The sequence below is a fragment of the Ornithodoros turicata genome, chromosome 1, assembly GCF_037126465.1.
Source record: "Ornithodoros turicata isolate Travis chromosome 1, ASM3712646v1, whole genome shotgun sequence".
NCBI lineage: Eukaryota > Metazoa > Arthropoda > Arachnida > Ixodida > Argasidae > Ornithodoros > Ornithodoros turicata.
This window is the reverse complement of record NC_088201.1, coordinates 31382739-31402020: the sequence shown is the minus strand read 5'-3', so window position 1 is coordinate 31402020 and position 19282 is coordinate 31382739. Positions and strand designations below refer to the sequence as shown.

Sequence of the window (19282 nt, the reverse complement as noted above, 5' to 3'; positions counted from 1 at the left end):
CGGGCTAAATAATTCACGAACGGGTGCACCAATCGACGAACTTTCTTTTTTACAAGTATCTGTGGGATACCGCCTACAAGCTGCGCACCGTGTGAATGAGTGGCAGGCGCTCATGATTTAAATAAAAATTCAAATGAGTTTCGTAAAAACATAACTTTTAAAAGAGGGCGCTGTCGACATTAAAAGGAGAACTACCCCTTTTGGGACCTTCAGTGGACACCTTTTAGAGAAAAATCTGCCACCGAAGCGGGTCATTTGTTACTGTAATTAATTGGTTTCGGTTTACACATTTTGTTGGGGCTGGTCGCGGTGAAGCACAAAAGGACGTAATTCATTGGTGTAAGGACATAATTCATTGGTGGATAAGGGAATGGAAGAGCGTCCTTTTGCGCTTCACTGCGACCAGCCGCGACAAAAATATGTAAACCGGAACTAATTAATTACTGCAACAAATGACCCGCTGCACCTGTTTGCGAATTATTTAGCCCGGGGATTTAACTGAAAGACCCGGTATAATTTGTGGCTCTACATCACGAGACAATTATGATAATGAGCAACACTACAGTGGTGGGTCTGTGCATTAATTTTGCACACCTGAAGGTTCTTTAATGTGCACTGAAGGGAATATTTTGTGGACTTCAATTTTGCAATGCACCTTCTACGTAGCTGTACCATGGAGCTCATGTGAGCCAGAATGCTGCAAGCTGAGGCGTTGCCAGGATATTGGAGAATTGTCCATGCTTCTGCGACACCCACAGAGCATCAAACCCTTCCTTGGTGAACTTGACATCGCTGATCAAGCACATATTGGTGGGTTGAGAACAAGGGTGGAATGACGAAATGATGTTCGAATGACTGTCTAATAGAGGTCCGGTAGTACAAAAGCAAGCATTGCTGGGAAAAGGTTCACTGACCATTGACTCACCATACTGTGGAAGAAGTTAATGGGCATGGCTGGACAACCTTCTGCACACGCTGGGAAGGCTGTCTCCACCTAGCCATTGCACTATTAAAGTCACGTCGACAATAATGGCAAGTGCTCAAGGGCCCTTTTAGAGACTGGGGAATGTACGTAGTCTCATTTCCTTTGATGTGTGGGAAGTAATACGTAGCTCAAACCTCAAACATTGCAGTATTTTTATGTTTGCTTTTGTGAGCATAAAGGTAGAGTTGGGTCTCTCTCAGACGATACGCCCACAACCACGAGCACATACCCCCTTATGTAGCGATCAATTGATCCTATCTTATAGTGATTCTTCGGAAGTGTTAGCTGCCATCAGACAACTAAAGCCTAAATCATCTTTGGCATTTGATAACATCCCCACCTTTATGGTGAAGGGGTGAGGGGCCCAGCTTGATTTATATCTTTAAACTCATATCTTTAATCTGTCTTTATGTGGTTGTCAATTTCCTGCATTGTGGAAAAATAGCATTGTTATTCCCATCCACAAATAGTATGGAGACAGTCGCGAAGTTGAAAGCTACAGACAGGTGTCTCTTTTATCACTTTTGCCAAAGTGTTTGAAATAGTGCTATGTAAGCAACTCTCATGTTATTTTAAGAGTAAAATCAATGTGACGCAACATGGATTTGTGAGTGGACACTCAACGAAGTCCAACTTAGTTTCCTTCCTGAATATTGTTGCTCCTACTGTTGAAAGTAGCAGTGAAGTTGATTGCACTTATTTTGATTGTTCAAAAGGCTTGATTTAGTCCTTCATAATGCTTTGGTGTTGAAGATGAGTTGGTACGGTGTGAGTAAACCTCCTTGCTCATTATTCGTGGATTATTTAAAACAATGCAAAAATTCTGTACGTGTCATAGGTGCTTTACCGAGGCCATACATTGCATGGAGTCCCTCCCATTGCCCATACATGGAGTCCCTCAATGTTCAACCCTTGAGCCTATTTTCTTTAACATCTTCATAAATGACACATGCCTAGCCATTGAAAGTGCACGAATGTTACTTTATGCAGATGATATTAAGCTGTTTTTGCCAATCTCCATCCGAAGTGACTGTCTGCTGCTGTAAAACAACATCAACATGATTCATGACAGGTGCGTCGTTAATGGCGTTATTTTGAATGTACAGAAAACTTATGTGATGTCCTTCACAAGGAAACGTTGTCCTCTTGATTTTGACTACTCTTTGGGAAATGTGACTCTGAATATGTGCTATGTGGCACGTGACCTAGGTGGTCATGTAGATAGCCATCATGTTAGTCATATTGTCAGATCGACCTACTCTGTATTGGGGTTTATAACTAGAATCACTCGAGGCTTTAGCGATTCACACTGCTTTATTAGACTGCATCTTTCTCATGTTATTTCTAGATTGGGGTATTGCTCAGTGGTATGGAATTGTATCGGTGCAGTTCTCTCCTCTCATAGTGGAAGTGTACAATGCAGATTTATTCGCACATATTTTGACAGGTACTTAGGGCAACAGTATTCTTGTTTATTGTAACATTGAAACCTTAAATCAGAGACGTAACAAGCGTGACCTCACATTTCTTTTTAAATGTGTGCATGGATCATTGAACTGTCCACATTTGGTTGAATCCCTTGCTTTTTATGCTTCTGTAAGATGCTTTAGAAACTCTTTCATTTTTAAAGTACCTGAGAGTTCCTGCCTCAATCCTATGAAATGTATACAAAGATTATATAATCAGTTGGCTGATACAGATGTAGATATTTTTGTTTCTCCAAACACTTCCTTACCAATTGTGTCACTAACATTGTATCAAAAAAGAAATCATTTGTTGTTTGTATTTTATCGGTGGACTATCCTGTGCTCTGAAGAGGGTTTCGTTGCACCATTTAAGTAGGCCATGTACTGTTTATGGGCAACTTAGTAAAATGAAATGAAATGAAATGAAATACCCTTATTGTCAACCTGAATTTGATAATGGAATGGTTAGGTGGAGGCTTCCTTTCTGGTGTGTGTGGGGGATTGTTGAAGCCAAGTTCACTGGCCTCTCCCACAATAATGTGAGTCAAAGGTCAGTGAGCATTTCCCAGCAGAGACCGCTTTTGTAGTTTGAGACTGGCCAGGTTAGTCATTGTCTTTTCTGTGTGTCCTTATCAATTGGCTTCTAGATTAACTCTTTTGCACTTTTATTATGTTTCTATTTGGTTGACATTTTGAGGGATGTTAGCAAGTACCTTGAAAAATAGCGATCTGCATCTTGTATTCTCATAAGCCAGGAGAAGAAGTGACTGAAGGCTATCACCATTCTGTGTGACATTTTGCATACGAAAAGAGGAAGACTGTGCGGGCAAGCTGGTATTCACACACAACAGGTAACCGGGAAGTACGGAAACAAAAAAGAAATGCACAAGAAATCTTCAAATCCTGAGTTGTTATGTGTGTCCTTCCTTGTGTCTGTGTGTGTCTCGGTCCCCTATTATGTAATGTCTCACGTAAGTCCATAGGTACATACTACTTGTTACACATCAAGTTAGGTGAAGCACCACTTAATCATATCGGCAGGCTCCACTTCAAAAGCAATTGAAGCTGTGGAATACATAATAAAGCTTTCAAAACCAAAATGAGCAAATGAAGAACATGTACCTTCTCCATCACAAAAGAACTGCTTTGCATTTATATGAATCCCAAGACAGCGCTTGCGTAGGAATTCTTCTGCCTTCTGTACAGCTTTCACCAGCGCTCCACTGTTGCGACCAACCCGGCCTTCATTCTAGTTCACCAGAGACACAAATGAATGACAAGTACTAATTTGAGTTCCTTCATGCATAAGGAGGTTGTACATTTGAAACAAGAACTTTTTACCAAAAAACGCTTGTTCCTTTCAGCAGAGTTGAAGTTAAAGATTTTCTTCACATTTATCATCACCCTGCAAGAAAAATCCCTTTAGTAGTTCAACATCACCAAGGCTATAGACAATGTCAAGAGAAAATCCAACAGAAACAACCAGTACTTAGAGCCTTGTGTGTCAGGATTAAACCTGATAAAACCTGCTTTTGCTCAGATTCTTTTGAAGAAAAAGAACACCAGTGAAATAAACCACTGCAGAAACAATATACCACACAAAACCATGAATGCTAATACAGTGATGCAGTCGGACAGTTTCACTCTGCAAGCACCTAAGAAGTCACTGGCGAGTACACATGTGACATCTGACATTATGGCATCCATGGGGACTGCTGTAAGCTGACTTCCTTAAGTCCTTTGTTAGTGCGCCAACAAGCCTTGTCCTTAATGCTGCACATGACCTTCAGTTGATTCGTGTCTTTTATATTTTTCTTTTGTGCCATTGAAACTTGGATTTTAGATATTTGTTTGTGTGCTCATCTCTAGCCATCCTCCATTGTCTCTGAGGTTTTCACTGTAATCAGATATCAACACATTTGCATCTTGTCTTTTTTACTGTCGATCAGCTTGATAAAGTTTTCTTGATTCACTGAGATGCTTCAGCATCACGCCGTGTATCTGTGGATGTCCTATGAAGCTTGACACAACACATAATGTTTATGCAAAGCTCATGGTACCAGACATCTCAAAAACCACCAGGCATGCTACACAGTGATAGTCAAAACTGCACTGAGTAAGATCTAAAATCAAACATACATGGTCCCGCCTCCATGTCACAGCTACTCGTAACTTCCAATGACATTCCACCAGCTGGCACAGTTACAAACAACATTTTTGAACTGGTATTTTCATTATTCATTTGTGCAGATCAGTTGGAATCACACCCTGTGCCCACTCCCACTTCTCAAAATCTGAGAAAACAAATTAATTTCATGCTATAATTCAAGCTGTGAACAGTAATTTTTTTTAAATCTCCTGATCTCCTGCTGCTGTATTTGGAGTGTGTGCACGTTTAAGGGGTAGGGTGTAGAGAATTAGAGTTTGACCACAAAGAACCTGGCTCTACATGTATATTTTTGACTGGCCCACATGGGGCATTCCCTACTACTTACGTTTCTTTCGAAGATATTGTGTCAATTAGGAAGACCTTGGCTTTTTTTGTGTTGGCATACACCTTCAAAACCTGGCAAAGAAAGACATTAAAACTTGTAAAGGTACAGACAAAATTAAGAAAAGGTGCTTCCTAAAAGGTAAAAGCATACCAGAGCAGGCCAGTGCAAACGTTTCCACTCTACCCAGACGACATCATCTTCAGAAAATTCCAGATCTGGGAAGACCAGTGAACAATTCTTAAGAGTTACACACACAAGATACTCGTGTACACGTATACGTTTTGAATTCTGAACTGAACCTGGAATTCTATATCTAAATTTCAAATCAAATCGATATTTGTTCCAAATAGAATGTGTTTGAATGTTTCGAAAGCTGCTCACGTAAGGCCAAAAACAGCACATGAAAGGATATAAATTATAAACCCAAGCAAGCACTACTTCATATTCTGATCTGTATGTGCATATTGTGTATAGGTGTTGTGTGTATATTTATATCTGTATGTATGCTGTACGTGTACTTAGTTAATTTACACAACTAATTTGCTTCGTACCTGCCTTAGCTGCATATCTATTCACCTGGTATTCGCTTTGGGAACATATCTACGATAAGCGTATTTTTCTTGAAATGGACGATTTTTCATAAATCTTCTAAATGTCTGTAAAAAAACATATTCGCGAATACCCAATTTCGCGACTGGCGAGGTCCTCTCAATGTCCTGGCAAGGTATGTCAAGACAGTGTTACTTCATTCATGAGTGCATTTTTTTGCAATTATATCATCATCACGAATTTCATGAAAATTAATACTGTATAAGTAGTAATTTTCACAAAATTGGCGAGCGCTCTTTTCTTCGCGAATTTAAAGTTCCGCGGAATATTCCAACCACTGACAGATAAATATGTGAAAGAAAGATGTAAGAAATTTGACCCAGAACGCTGAGGCAACTTATCTACGCCGTTCCTTATGCTATTACACTGCATTGCCTCACAGAGTGTTCAGTTCTTCTCCGCCGCAAATGGAGACAGTAGTCCATCTTTCACGAATCCCGTGCGGTGACAAGAATGATGGGAGACAGGAAAATTCGGCAATGACCCAGATGGGTCATTGCTGTTTGGTCGGTGTCGTTTCTTTGAAATCACAGCCTAGTGGAACAGTTTTAACGTGCCGCCACATGACATTTGGAGCACGTCAACTCCAAATAATACCCATAACGAACGGTATCTTCAATTGGTCGTCGTGCCCCGGGTCGGTGCCGTCTGCTACGAGCAGTCAGTATGATGTGATTGGTTCATCCACTCGGAAAAAACGTCAGAAAAGACTACTTTCTTGAGTACAACGTAAGTGCGGCGCTGACAGTGTACTTGCTTGTGTACGACGTAAACGACGAGAATTCGCCGAGGCAGTCTACAAGCATGGATGACACAGACATGTAAGCCTCCAACAGGCAATGTTTTGTGTGTACGGTACACACAAGACATCGCCTGTTGGAGGCTTACATCTGTGTCTGTGTCATCCATGCTTGTAGACTGCCTCGGCAAATTCTCGTTGTTCACGTCGAATACAGTATACGACCTAAACAACGAGAATTGGCCGAGGGAGGCTACTAGAGCACTGCACGGGCCCGGGCTTACCTGAAAGCCAGAGCCGGGCTTGGCGCTTTTTTAGCGGGCCTGGGCCGGGCTCGGGTTTCAGCCACCGGGCCCGGACCGGGTACGGGCTTGACAACGCCAGGCATGGTTGGGCAAGTACGCGAACATATCTCACGAGACTGGACAGCTGAATTTTCACGTTGCTTTTTTTTCCCCATTGGGTATGGGATATCAGCTATTCTCATCTGAGAACTATCACTTTTTTACATGTAATCATGCTTATTTCGTGAATGGGTCTTGATTTCACACATGCAGTCACACACATTTGGGGACGATTGGTGTGGCAGGCGCGCTGAGAGTCCCGCACGAGCATCAGTTAGGTTAGGTGTTGAGACCCATTTCGTTCACGTGAGGGTCCGGCACGGGGGTCAGTGAGGTTAAGTGTTCTGATATATTTCGTTTTTATGAGAGTCCGGATGAGGGTCGGTTAGGTTAGGTGTTCCGACATATATTTTGTTCGCTGAAGGTTCGAGAAAGGGCAACTAACACCGGAGCATGTACAATAGAGCGGCGATGAGTCTCTCTTGAACCGCAATGTACATACGCCACTGCATGCTGCGTTCCCAAGCAAGCAAGCACCAAGCACAGAGCGGCTTGCCGGCAGAGAAACACATCCGCTGCTGCGTTCAAGTGTACCTCCTGACTCTCCACCAATTAGCTGCGTCCTTTTTCTTGTTGCGCTGTGCTCTTTAGTAAATCTAAATGCGCCACCGAGCCTCGAGAACAGATAGAGCAGAGGCGGGCTGGGACCGGGCCTGAGCATGGAAACAGTCGGGTACGGGTTGGGCCCGGGAGAGAAATATATAGAAGACGTCGGGCCCGGGCCGGGAGCAGGCCGTAGCAGCCGGGCGTGGGCCGGGAACGGGCCTGACAATTAGGCCCGTGCAGTGCTCTAGAGGCTACTAACATGAATGACACAAACACATAAGCCTCCAATGGGCTCACTGGTTCAAAGCAGTGGCAGGTGCGTGCGCCGGAAAGAACACTGCACTTTGGTAACTTCCCTTCAAGGAACTGTCTCGTCTCACTTACAAACTGTTGCGAAACCCATATCGTTTTTAAACTATCGAGACTCCTGTTGATCCACCCGCAGAATCAACTATTTGAAGGACTGTTGCAAGCTTGCTTTTGCTGTTAGGCGTTTCGTCATTCCTTTCATGCAGTCACGGGGTTCGATAACGGGGAAAGTTGCAAAGAAGTGTCAAGTCACAGACACGTTGTGAGTGAAACCATGTCAATAAGGTCAAGTCAACCAAGTCAGAAGGTGCTTCCCTTGTCCACCTTCGATGTGGTATCGCCGAGAACAGGAAAGCGTTGTTACGGTTGCGCGCGCTATCTGCACCGTACCCAAACTTAAAAAATTCTTTGCTCCGCTATAAAAAACTATACTTTTTTAAAACTTACTCCTTGTGTTCTTTGGGCATGATACTTTCTTCCAGTTTTCACTCTACTTCTTTCTGCGTTCCACCATTTTTGTTATTTCAGGCTAAAGTTACTGTATTTTCGCCGAAGTTGCATCTTCGCATATTTTTTTCTCATATTATTGTGTTTAGCCTCTCAACGAAACTTTTTTGGCTTGTAGTATCCATACATATCTCAATGTTAAAAATAGTTTTGTCTCTTTACTTCTACCGATGTAGTCCAGAAAAAATGCGAAACTTTGCTTCTCGAAGCATTTTTCGCACCTCCTTTAGGATACATATTGCGAGTAACCAGAATATTTGCTACCCTCAGATAGGTAGATGGACACTTCTATCTTACCGCGGCATAAAAACAATTGCGATATCTCTATAATTTTGGCGGCGACACGCATAGACTGCAGGGGTGGTCAGGGGCTGAACCCGTAACTTTAACCAGACACTTAGGGACAACTATTATGCGATGGCAGCTAAAACGTTTGTTTTAGTGGTTTTCCCCAAGCAATGAATCAGTATGAATTTTTATAACAAAATCGACGAGGGTCGAGCGTCATCTCTGGGACGTTTGGCATGGAATGACCCATATGCTAAGTCTCCCTCTGCGCTGGTAATGCGACACGTGGTTGTCACTGATATCGACAACCGCATACCCAGCTAATACATGGCTTCAACAAAATTCACTCGCAAAATGTTTCATTGGGGGCATAAATTTACCGATACCAAGAGAGAAAATGTTCAACGCTATCACCTCGTCAGAAGTGAAAGAGCGCAGACAAGCTGGTGCATACTGAGGGCTGGAACTGGAGACACGGAAGTGTGTCCGGTTCCAGCCCTCAGTATCACCTCATCGTTTGTGTTCATTCGTGAACAAAAGATAGCAATTTGTTTGAGACTTTTCAACTCATATGACACATAATGTTACGGGATTTCCTGAAGATATTTAATAGCAAGTGGGCAGAACCATTCCGAGGCGAGCTTCTGCCTGGGACAGGTTAAACATTAAGCCTCCTCTCCCCCGCTAAACTAAAGCTAAAGAAACTACAAACTAAAAGCTAAAGAAAGAGAGAGCCCATAAGCACTTCAGAGTGCAAAGATTCTCTTGGGTCATCTTTATTGGACAACCTATAGCTCCCTTTGCCAGCATCCGACGCCCCCACTGGCAAAGGTGCCCGGGGCGGCTGCCCCCAGTGCCCCCCTGTCAGAACGGCTCTGCAAGTGGGATAATAAAGCACTTCTTACCAGTGGCTTCTGCAGAAGAAATAGGCCCGATGTCAGAATCGGAACTTTCCTCCTCTGCTGACCTGCAAGCAAAACACATTCAAATTCAACATGGTTTCAGCCAATATCAAAGTCACTAAAAGACTGAGAAAGGCACAAGACAAATATAGAGATAGATAACACAGCAGTGTTTGCTCATTTTTAGTGGTGAGAGGCAGAGCTGTAGCGAGGCAAGTTTGCACCCAGGACAGGGTAAATCTGAAGCCCCCCCCCCCTCTTTCACTACCGTCAGAAGCCCCGTACACAAAGAAATGAAAACGCTTATTTGCACTGCACAGATCGTAAATTCAAATTTTCTTCGTTCCCGCTTTATCCTGTCCAACCGACCTGCCAGGGCCTGCCGTTCGGCGCCCTCGATGGCGAGGGCGCCCGAGGCGGCTGCCCCTCTCGCCCCCCGTCGCTACGGCTCTGGTGAGAGGTATTGGCTGCTGGTAGAGTGCAGGTCACTGAATTGGAACAAACACTCACACCAGACCTGCATGTGAGACCTACATCGACTCATTCACATTAACATCCATGGATTGACAGACCTATCACTGGGAAACAGAACATGAAGTTGAATCTCCCTCTCTCCAGTGACTTTGCAAACGATGCCAAGTGCTGTAAGCTTCCTCTTCTCTGTCAAATGATTGTATGGTTAAGAAGCAGAGAACGAAGAAGGAGAGCAAGCCTGATGCAGTAGTCTCATATACAACACTGTCTTCTCAAGAGGCTACTGCATAGCATGGCACAGAGCGGCTTAAATACATCTTTGGAATCGTCCACAACTGTCCACAGCAATGTAATGTGATGGCAACAATGCAGAAAGCTAATGCGGACTCCCCTATTCTATGCATGTAAAGGAATTCCTTAAAATTCACCTGCTACTTTCGAAAGTTAAGATGTCAGTAGAACAGAATCGATCACGCAGCAAAGCCCTCGTGATACCACTTCAACAGAAGCATAAAAAATTGCTTGATCCCAGAAATAAAATCCCAGAATATGTCTAAATGACTACAAGAACACAGGAACGAAGTAAAATATAAATATCTGCTAACCCAGGGAATAAATATTGGGATAAATATCTGCGAGGCTAACTGAGATAAAAGGCTGCAAAAGCCTTATCTGGGTCAAAAAACACAACCTCGGCTATTGAAACAACTACGGGGTAAAGTCTAGAGACCAACAATGCTAGTTTTGTGAAAGCAGTGCTAGGGCAAACACATGTGGGCAGTGGGGGGTCGAATACTACCGCTGTCTGGCTTTTTTGATGACTGCCATATCTTTATATTTAATTTCCTATGCACCTTGAGGCTTGTGTTGCATTTTTCAGTTTGTGTGTTCCTGTCTCAGAATTTTCCACCACGTCCATCATAAAATGTCCACAGCTACGTGTGCACTTGAACTGCTCGTAGTATCAAATCAGTGCATTAAAAACTCTGTAGTAATGGACACTGAAAAGGTCAAATCAATGGCCTTTCCTTGTTTCTCTTTGGCTAGCCTGTTACACCTTGCTTGGTACACCATGGTGTACGAATGGGGATTATTGTAGCCTCCCATATATCAGTAGTGTGCATTTCCAAAAACTATCCCCGTATGGGACATATATTGCCAGATTTTTCTGAAGGCAAAGGTAAAAAGATCTACAGGATTTCTGCACGCCATGTGCAATACAGCGAATCCTGTCGAGAATCAACTTTAATATCAGGCACAGATACGAGGTATAAACCTCAAGGAATATGCTCTATACACAGTTGCAACAGACACTAAATACAAACAGTGTTAGTGATTTGCACTCACCCTGCTGATTTGCTTTTAATAGGTGTGTTGCTTTTCTTTTTTTCAATAGGCTCCATCCTGGCCAGTTTTGCCTGTACATCAAGCCTTTCCCTCGGTTGACCTTTCCGTTTCACTGGTGTTGTTGCAGCAATTGTGGGTGTCACGTTCTCCACAATATCAGTAGGGCAGACTTCCTTTCTCTTGGCAACCTCAGTGAATGTGTTCGCATCCCAGCTAAAAAAGTCCTTGATAAAGGCACACTCACTTTTGTTGTGCCGCACTAAATTTTCCATGCGGCTTGTACGGAAGCTGCACTTCTGGCAATTATACGCAGATCTTGCTCTTGGGGTTGAATTTTGCAGCCGAAGGTAAGTCTGTAGCGGCGTCTTCCTTGGTGACTCCAAACTTTGTCTGTCAAGATCTAGACTGTTGTTAAATTGCATACGTTCCATTTTTGACGGCAAGGATTTTGTAGGAGTTGGCTCTTCACAACTCGCTGCTGCTGCGATGAGGGGAGACATTGGAGTGCGTACAGCCTTGGTACTCACTTCCGATGCACAGGTCTCATTTGTCCCTTTTCGTGGTGTATGTGCTGCTCTTTCCAAACCAAAGGAAGGAGACATTTGACGGGTTTGCCTTGGTAGTGCTGAGCGGTGTGTGTCACATTCCTCACTGGCCATATCTTGCGCAGTTACTTCATCTCCCGGTGTTTCCTGTGGATTCTCTGCCACTGGGGAATGTGCGGGGCTCACGTGAGTTTTGTTTATGTCATCTTGTAAATTGCCTGAACTTCTGAAAAAAGAAAAAAAAAATCCCCAACATATTTACAAACAAACCTTTACATGTGATATCTTCAGGTCCAATCGTAAGTTGGTGCTCAGTCTTGGCATGGCAGGTGGTTACCCTGACCTTATGGAAACCCCCAAAATAAACAAGAACAATCACTGTAATGTCCAAGAAACCAAATGGATAGCAGTAGCCTCCATGGGACTCAATACTGCCAGTGACTATCCCGTCTCAAATTACAATACATTTTAATTACTGTAAAAGTCGTTGATTTCGCGTCGAACATATTTTTGCTTTTTGGTGGTGGCCTTAGTTCAGAAACAATTCGCAGGAACTTGAATTCGCGGAAAACATGGTCTCAGTGACCTCAGAGATCAGCCCATTGAACATGAAAGAACTGATGTTCTGAGGCTCAAGCAATCCAGAAGATGTGGGTTCGAGTCCTACAGCTGGCTGACCTTTTCAGTGACTTTCATCTACTTTCATCTATCAGCCCATTGAAGCCCATACATTCGAACAAAGACCAAGCCTTTTGCGATAACAATGCAATCCCTCCCCGAGAAATTATCCTGCTTAGTCATTGGCGGGGTTAGCGAAAGCGAGCGCGGTTTGCTAGGACACTATCCATGTCGCTGGAAGGACCCCACGTATGTAGTCTCGTACGAAAAAGCTTTAGGGATCTTGTGTGAGGCTGTGAACTCTTCAACCTGCCACCTGCCTTAGCCACAACCTGTCACGTCACAATGTTCGGCTGTCACATTATTTTAAATGTGTCCAAGATGCATTCGCAGAGTCCCCGCTCACAGTTGGCCTGCCTGACCCGAAAATGTGCCGTACTTCAGGTGAAAAAGATGCAGGTGCAAGATCAGAATCAGTGACAATGAATCAGTGAGAATCTGAGCTTGCACCCTATGAATAAAGGTCTGTTGCATTCGGAAATTTCACATTCTGGTGTTGTTGCATCAGCTACTATTTACATTACCCTGCGATTTTCATATTCGAAGTCAGCTTATTTAGCGCATCCACTTCGTGGGTACTTGAATTTGCGAATTTTTGGCACTCGTGAAAAATGCGCAAAATCATTCAGCACGAAAAAAACAAAGAAAAACGACTTTTACAGCATTCTTATCAGAGCAAAAAACTGAGTACGTGTTTAGTGTTTTATTTTGATGGCAGACTAATTTAGAAGGCACTTGGGTTAGAATGAGTGGGAAGACCTGCAACCAAACTGTACAAGCTACTCTTAATACGAATTAACTATTAATCCACTGTTAGCATAGCCGAAAAAAATGCTTTCGTTTGTGACTGTGTCAGCACGCATGCTTGACTCCAAGGTTCCGAGCCTGTTTCCGAATCGTTATTTATAGCCACCACCATGTTGATACTTTACACACAGTCACAGGACGGTTTGGGGACCTAATACCTATGACAATTTTGCAACATGGACACTTTTATAACATGCATCCGGTGATATGGATATCAGTAACAGGGATAGAAGTGAACGAGAACTCGTTTGCAAAGAATTGTTCATGATCATACCTTGCTGACAGAACAGCAGCACGGATCATATCAAGGGAAGCTCGTTAAAGAAACTATAAAATTTCCTGAACACACCATAAACTTCTTGCTGAAAATGGTTCTTTCTGTTGAGAAACTCATACACAAGAAATTTTTCCCAATTAAAGTGAGCAGTTTTTCGTTTTTGTTTGTTTGTCATGTACAGTTGAAATCACCATCTGGACCTCTCCTCTACATTCTTTTCTCACTTCTTGAGTACTACACGCGTGTTCCTGATGTTTCGTTACGTTGGGTTCGCACACCACTCGCACAAAGGCGCGCGGCCAATCATGGGCCTAATGGGTGAGTTTCACAGCATGACATTCCTGCCACCGCTCCCTGTGGTGCATTATCTCAACAATATTTGCTTATGTCTTGATGAAGGCAAAGAATCGCCCTCAACATATATTTCTCAAGACATAACTGACACACTTCTCAGTTGACCCATCGTCTCAGGAAGTACTCCTTAGATAGCACTGAAACTTGTACATACGGTATACAGGATGTTTTTTTTTTTTTTTGCTGCAGATTTTTAATTTAAAAATCTACAAGAACAGCATACATGCTGTTTTTGCGGTTGACATATACGGCCAGGCGGACGTCCTCTCAAAGAGAGTATGTAACTGCTAGATGAATAATTACCTACAATTCATTAATTAACTCTTTAATTAAGGGCTTTTGGGCAAAAGTGAGATAGCAAAACGGGATACAGACTTTGCTGAAAGGTATTTTATTTTTTTAAATTCTGAAACAAGTGCATACGTTGAAACATTCATTGCAGAATTTTACTATGCAAAGGAGTTGGAACCGAAAGTGTGCGACTAAGTACATAGTGCTTGACCTTTACCGTCAAAGCTTATCTGGGCCACAAAGCAGTTTATCTAGTCAGCAGATCAGTGCCTACTCCAATCACCTCAATCATTCCAAAGCATGTGACACTCTCACGTGGCACAAGCGCAGTCCTTTCAGCACTTCTGATCCCCACTTTTCAGTTTCGGCTCATTTGCATAGCAAAATTCAGCAATGGATATTTCGACATATGCACTCATTTCAGGATTTTTTAAAAATTCAGTGGCTTTCAACGAGGACAGTCTCCCTTTCTGCTATCTTACTTTTGCCCGAAAGTCCCCAATTAAAGAGTTAACTAATGAATCTCATGTAATTAGTCATTTAGTTGTTACATACTCTCTTCGAGAGGATATCGGCCTGATATAAGCTTGCTTGCTTCCTCTTCTTATGTTCAACATATAACGGAATTGTAAAAACGGCATGTATGCTGCTCTCGTAGCTTGCTTTATAAAAGTCAGGTGCAGCTGAATAAAAAACACCCTGTATTATATTATTTCCATATTACTGCTAAACCATAGCCTCCTATATACTGAGCCTCCTATATATAGGAGGCTATGGCTAAACTGCCTGAACAACATTTATGAAAATTTGACCAATGCTTCTGAAAGGCGAGCAAAGAAAATCTAGAAGAAAAAGAGTTCGCATGTCGAGCAATACTAAAAAGTGACTGAATGGAATTCAGTTTTAAAGAATAAATTTTTCTACACAATAAGACACAGAAGGTGTATGAAAGAAAAACATGAAGCAGTCCCGTATGCAAATAAAAGGTTAGGAAGTTATTGAGATATGCGCAGGAGAGATGGGCCTTACACTGCCCTCAGTCAAAACAAAAATCCACAATAAACAGCAGAAGAATACTGAACAACACTGAGTACAGCACAAATTACGCACCTGTCCAACTTTTCAGTTTCGGAATCTGCATATGTTTCAGCAACAGGAACCACATCCTCACAAGGTTCCAGAGTAGTATCGGGCACACTTTGTTCTGTATCTTGAGGAGGAGTTGGTTCCAAGAGATCAGCCTCTTGCACAATGAGGATCATTTTACTGCTGCCTTCCACAGCAGGAACCACATCAGTGTTTGTACCCAATGCCTCAAGGAATTCACGCTGTACATAAAGGTCTCCTGCAGATGGTTCCTCCAAAAGCTTCATGTCAGTCAGAAGTACTGCATGGTTCGAGGAGCTGGTCTCCATAACTTCAGAGTTTGGCTCTTGTCCCTGGCTGTCCATTGCATAGTACAACTGCATCGGATGTCATATGTTGATGGTCATTATAAAAAAACATGCAAAATGGGACAACACCAATGCAGTTTTACAAATGTGTTACACGAGATTCATGATCACTATTATAGCATGACTTTGGCTACAGCTACAGTTTTTGATATGCAAACGAAATAGCTTCAACATTAATTAATTATACGTTTTAACACAGCTAAAGACGTAAAATTTCTGTATTTTCTTCTACTGTCAATGTTTGAAAACAGTAACGCTGCTTTGATAAATGTGACAGTATTGGGAATTGTTAATACCTTCCCGAATGGCATAGATGCTTGCACAGAATGACGTTTTGAGAACTACTTGGAGTTGTTGGAGAAGTACTTCAGGGTGTTAAATGTCCCTGTAGTAGTGCTCAGTGTAACTCAAGAGTGTAGCTCACAAGGCCTCCCCTTAAACCATCCTTGTTCTGAAAGCAGGCTACGTATAGTCTTGCATATACAAGATGTCTGCATGCGACCTAAGACTTCTAGACAATTCACCTGACCCAGTCAATTCTAACTACTATGACATCTACTGGATGAATCTTTCCATTTCCTGGAACTTGACATGATGGCAACCGGCACGCAGTACATAAAAATCCAAGTGACATCACCAACATCACTGCAACATTGCTTTAAATTTGACGGCGACTGACCAACCTGTTCAATCCCGAGGAAGGCAGTGCTTCCACCAAAACGTGAACTCGATATGTATTGCTGTATCATTAGGATTATATAACTAACAATTGCCTCAACTTAAGATGAATTACTAATGTTCTAATTCATCTCAAGTTATTGCCCCAGTCTCGTTTTTGCTATTTGCATATTACTTCTGACCACCTGAACAACCTTTTGCATATGTATACACAAATATGCCTCTGCACAAGTCTTGATGCCAGTCAGGCCATTTTCTTTTTCTGCTTCACATAGCTACATAGATGCATGTGGTATTCCAACATGACACTCCAGCTCGACACATAGCTATATGACGATAAAAATAAAAGCCCAAGAACGACATTCCCAATCTGTAATTTCTGTAATGTATTCTACAGGACAGGCAAACAAAGCTTTTAGGAAATAACTTCAGTCGATGAGTTACTGTACTACGACATGTTTCATGTGTGCAGTTTACTAACATTTGACTAGGATCGGATGCGTATTTCGCAACACCATAATGCAGCGTGGTCCGAAGATGTGACCATCTCGCAGGGAAACTCCACTACACTTCTTCGACACCGCCCCGAGGAGTACAATGTGTAACATTCATCGCAAACGGGCGACATGAATGCTAGTGATAACCACATAACTCCGGCCATACACAATTACTGTCCTCACTATAGAGCAATTTGGGCGATAGATGACACCCACGACACATCAAATAATACTACATCGATCACTTAGTTGTGTGATCAAGCATTAAAACATGCGGCCCAGCGTATTCTAATCGTGATTTTTCTACATACCTGTTCACCAGTTGCACAACGTATTTAAAATGGCAGGCTAAAACGATGGGGTTTTAAAATTTTGTACACACATCAGTCACCGCCTACAACGACGGACACAAGCCCACAAACAGCCCAAACCCAAACAACCCAACGGTTCCGCTTGGCCCCGCTAGCCGCTAGTGACAAAGAGAGGAGCAAAAAGGACGTGAAGCGATCTCATAACACATTAAAAGGCCAAAGTATGTATTCACAGGAAACTACGAATTATAGAGAAACCTGAAACTTTTTTTTGCATTAATGGACTAACATAACGCGACACCTAACGTAGCGTGACGCCACGTGACGCCGACGTTATTCTGCGTTATTTCGGTTATTTCCCTCGCCTCCCTCTCCCTACGTCTTTTCAGGCTATGCTAGTGAAGTGCCGCGGTGCCGTCTAGAGAGGAAAGAATCCGTCACTCTACGCATGCGCTAGCAGCACCACCAACTAGCGTCATGCTTCTTTCTGCCGCGCGCTTTTTGAAGTTTCGGTTTCTCGTTACAAGTGTTTCTTAATGGTCCGTGTGCAAGCCAACTCCGATTTTACCTGGCAAAATTGCGATTCAAAGGAAGTCATGGCATCTTCAGTGCCACCAGAAACAGCTAACTGTGTGGAGCATATATGTGTCTTCTGTGATAAAATTTTTAGCACTCGAACAAATCGCATGCGAGAAATGTACACGGCGTCTTTAGTAGCACGAAAGGTCTTTATTTGGTCAAATTAAGATAGAAGACGATCAACGTTAACGCGACTTCTAGAAGACGTAATTTGTAGTATACGTTCATAAGACGTCCCGATTTTCCGTTTATAATACGTCTTCGCCATCTCTGTTGAAGACGTATCCCAAAGAAGACCTCCTGTAAACGTCTTCCGTCTATATTTGCAAGACGCGCCGATTTTCCGTTTATAATATGTCTTCGCCACCCCTGGTCAAGACGTATCTTAAAAGAAGACGATGGTGTGCACAGTGTAAGTTAACTTTCGATGGTACTTACTGAATGTCTCAAACCAAAAGCAACAAGAAACAGGGCGTGTTGACGGTCAGCTAATACTCCCAGCAATTATACATCATTTCGGCGTTCTTCTTGTGTGTAATTTAATTAAACATTGACAGCTCACCCTCCGTTTTGACTTACAGGCGAGCATAGACTCTCGAGTTTGCGGAAGTTTCGAAGACGAGCAATGTATAATACACACCTTCTCATTCTGCCTTTTGAAACGCCATGGGAGATACGAGAACCAAACAAAGAGGAGTAACGAACTACGAAACGTACGTGGGTGGTGACGGTGGCTGACGTAAAAAAAAAAAAAAGAAAGAAGAGGCGGATCTCCATAAGACTATATCTAATAGACATCCACAGAACTGAATTTTGAGTATCGGCAGGGAAAATGCGTACAGAGAAACATACAGGGTGTTTCACCTAAAGTGATAAAAAATTTCAACTTGCGACGTACTCGCCGGAGGATTGTGGGACTTTCGGAAACTTTTGCCGCCATTTAGGAAGGCTTTAGACAATTTCCAATTGAGGGAAATTTATTTTTGTCAATTGAACTGTGAAAATTGCCAAACGAACCTCACTTTTTTTTTTTTTTTTTTCACAGATGCATAAAGTCCTCCACGGATAACCGCAGACCCAACAAAAACAATGCACAGTATCGCAACAGAAATCGTGGAATAAAATTAGTAACAATTACGCTATAGCCCCGCCTGCTTGATTTTCGCAAAGAAGCGTGCGCCCAATGTGCCATGACTTGAAAACCCGAGACGAGGTAGGGATGATAACGGACAAACACAAACACGGTCTCAAACTCAGCTGACAGGTTTATTGCACAACAACATTTAAACAGACACTAGGTGGGAGAGTGGGGCTAAGCTAACAAGTTCTTCAAAGCGGGAGACAAGGTCAAAGAAGCTTTGCTGACACAGTTCCCATAACTGAGGATACAAAGGGTTTCCCGAGCGTATTTAAATGTTGTTGTGCAATAAACCTGTCAGCTGAGTTTGAGACCGTGTTTGTGTTTGTCTGTTATCGTCCCTACCTCGTCTCGCGTTTTCAAGTCATGGATCGTCACCACCAGCTCGCTTGGTACCTAACTTTCCTTTCACCCAATGTGCGTCTAGAGGAGGAAGTGTCCCCGCCTTTTGCCTTCTTTGTGATAAGCCAGTTGTTTTGTTTTCTTTATGATAAGAATGAAAGGTAAAACAAGAGGCGGGAACACTTCGTCCTCTCCCCGCATCTCCCGTGCGCTTTTCTTTGCAACCATCGAGCAGGCGAGACTAAAGTGCAAATTTTACT

General features: G+C 42.7%; 1 protein-coding gene across 3 annotated transcripts in view; it reads right to left on the bottom strand.

Annotated features, from left to right (window-relative positions):
• LOC135377874 (uncharacterized) overlaps window positions 1-17244 on the bottom strand; it is a 31617-nt gene extending 14373 nt beyond the window's left edge. The window contains exons 1-9 of one of the 3 annotated variants that reach the window (XM_064610596.1): window positions 16964-17244; window positions 15774-15928; window positions 15134-15486; window positions 11072-11842; window positions 9254-9315; window positions 5097-5161; window positions 4947-5017; window positions 3793-3856; window positions 3574-3700 (exon numbers count right to left, since the gene is read on the bottom strand). In XM_064610596.1, coding sequence (XP_064466666.1) covers window positions 3574-3700; window positions 3793-3856; window positions 4947-5017; window positions 5097-5161; window positions 9254-9315; window positions 11072-11842; window positions 15134-15486; window positions 15774-15788 — 1528 coding nt within the window. In that variant the 5' untranslated portion in view covers window positions 15789-15928; window positions 16964-17244. Of the gene's footprint in view, window positions 1-3573; window positions 3701-3792; window positions 3857-4946; window positions 5018-5096; window positions 5162-9253; window positions 9316-11071; window positions 11843-15133; window positions 15487-15773; window positions 15929-16636; window positions 16899-16963 lie in introns of those variants that run through there. The other 2 variants (XM_064610599.1, XM_064610600.1) reach the window with 2 other exon arrangements.
• Between the last annotated feature and the right edge of the window lie 2038 nt (window positions 17245-19282).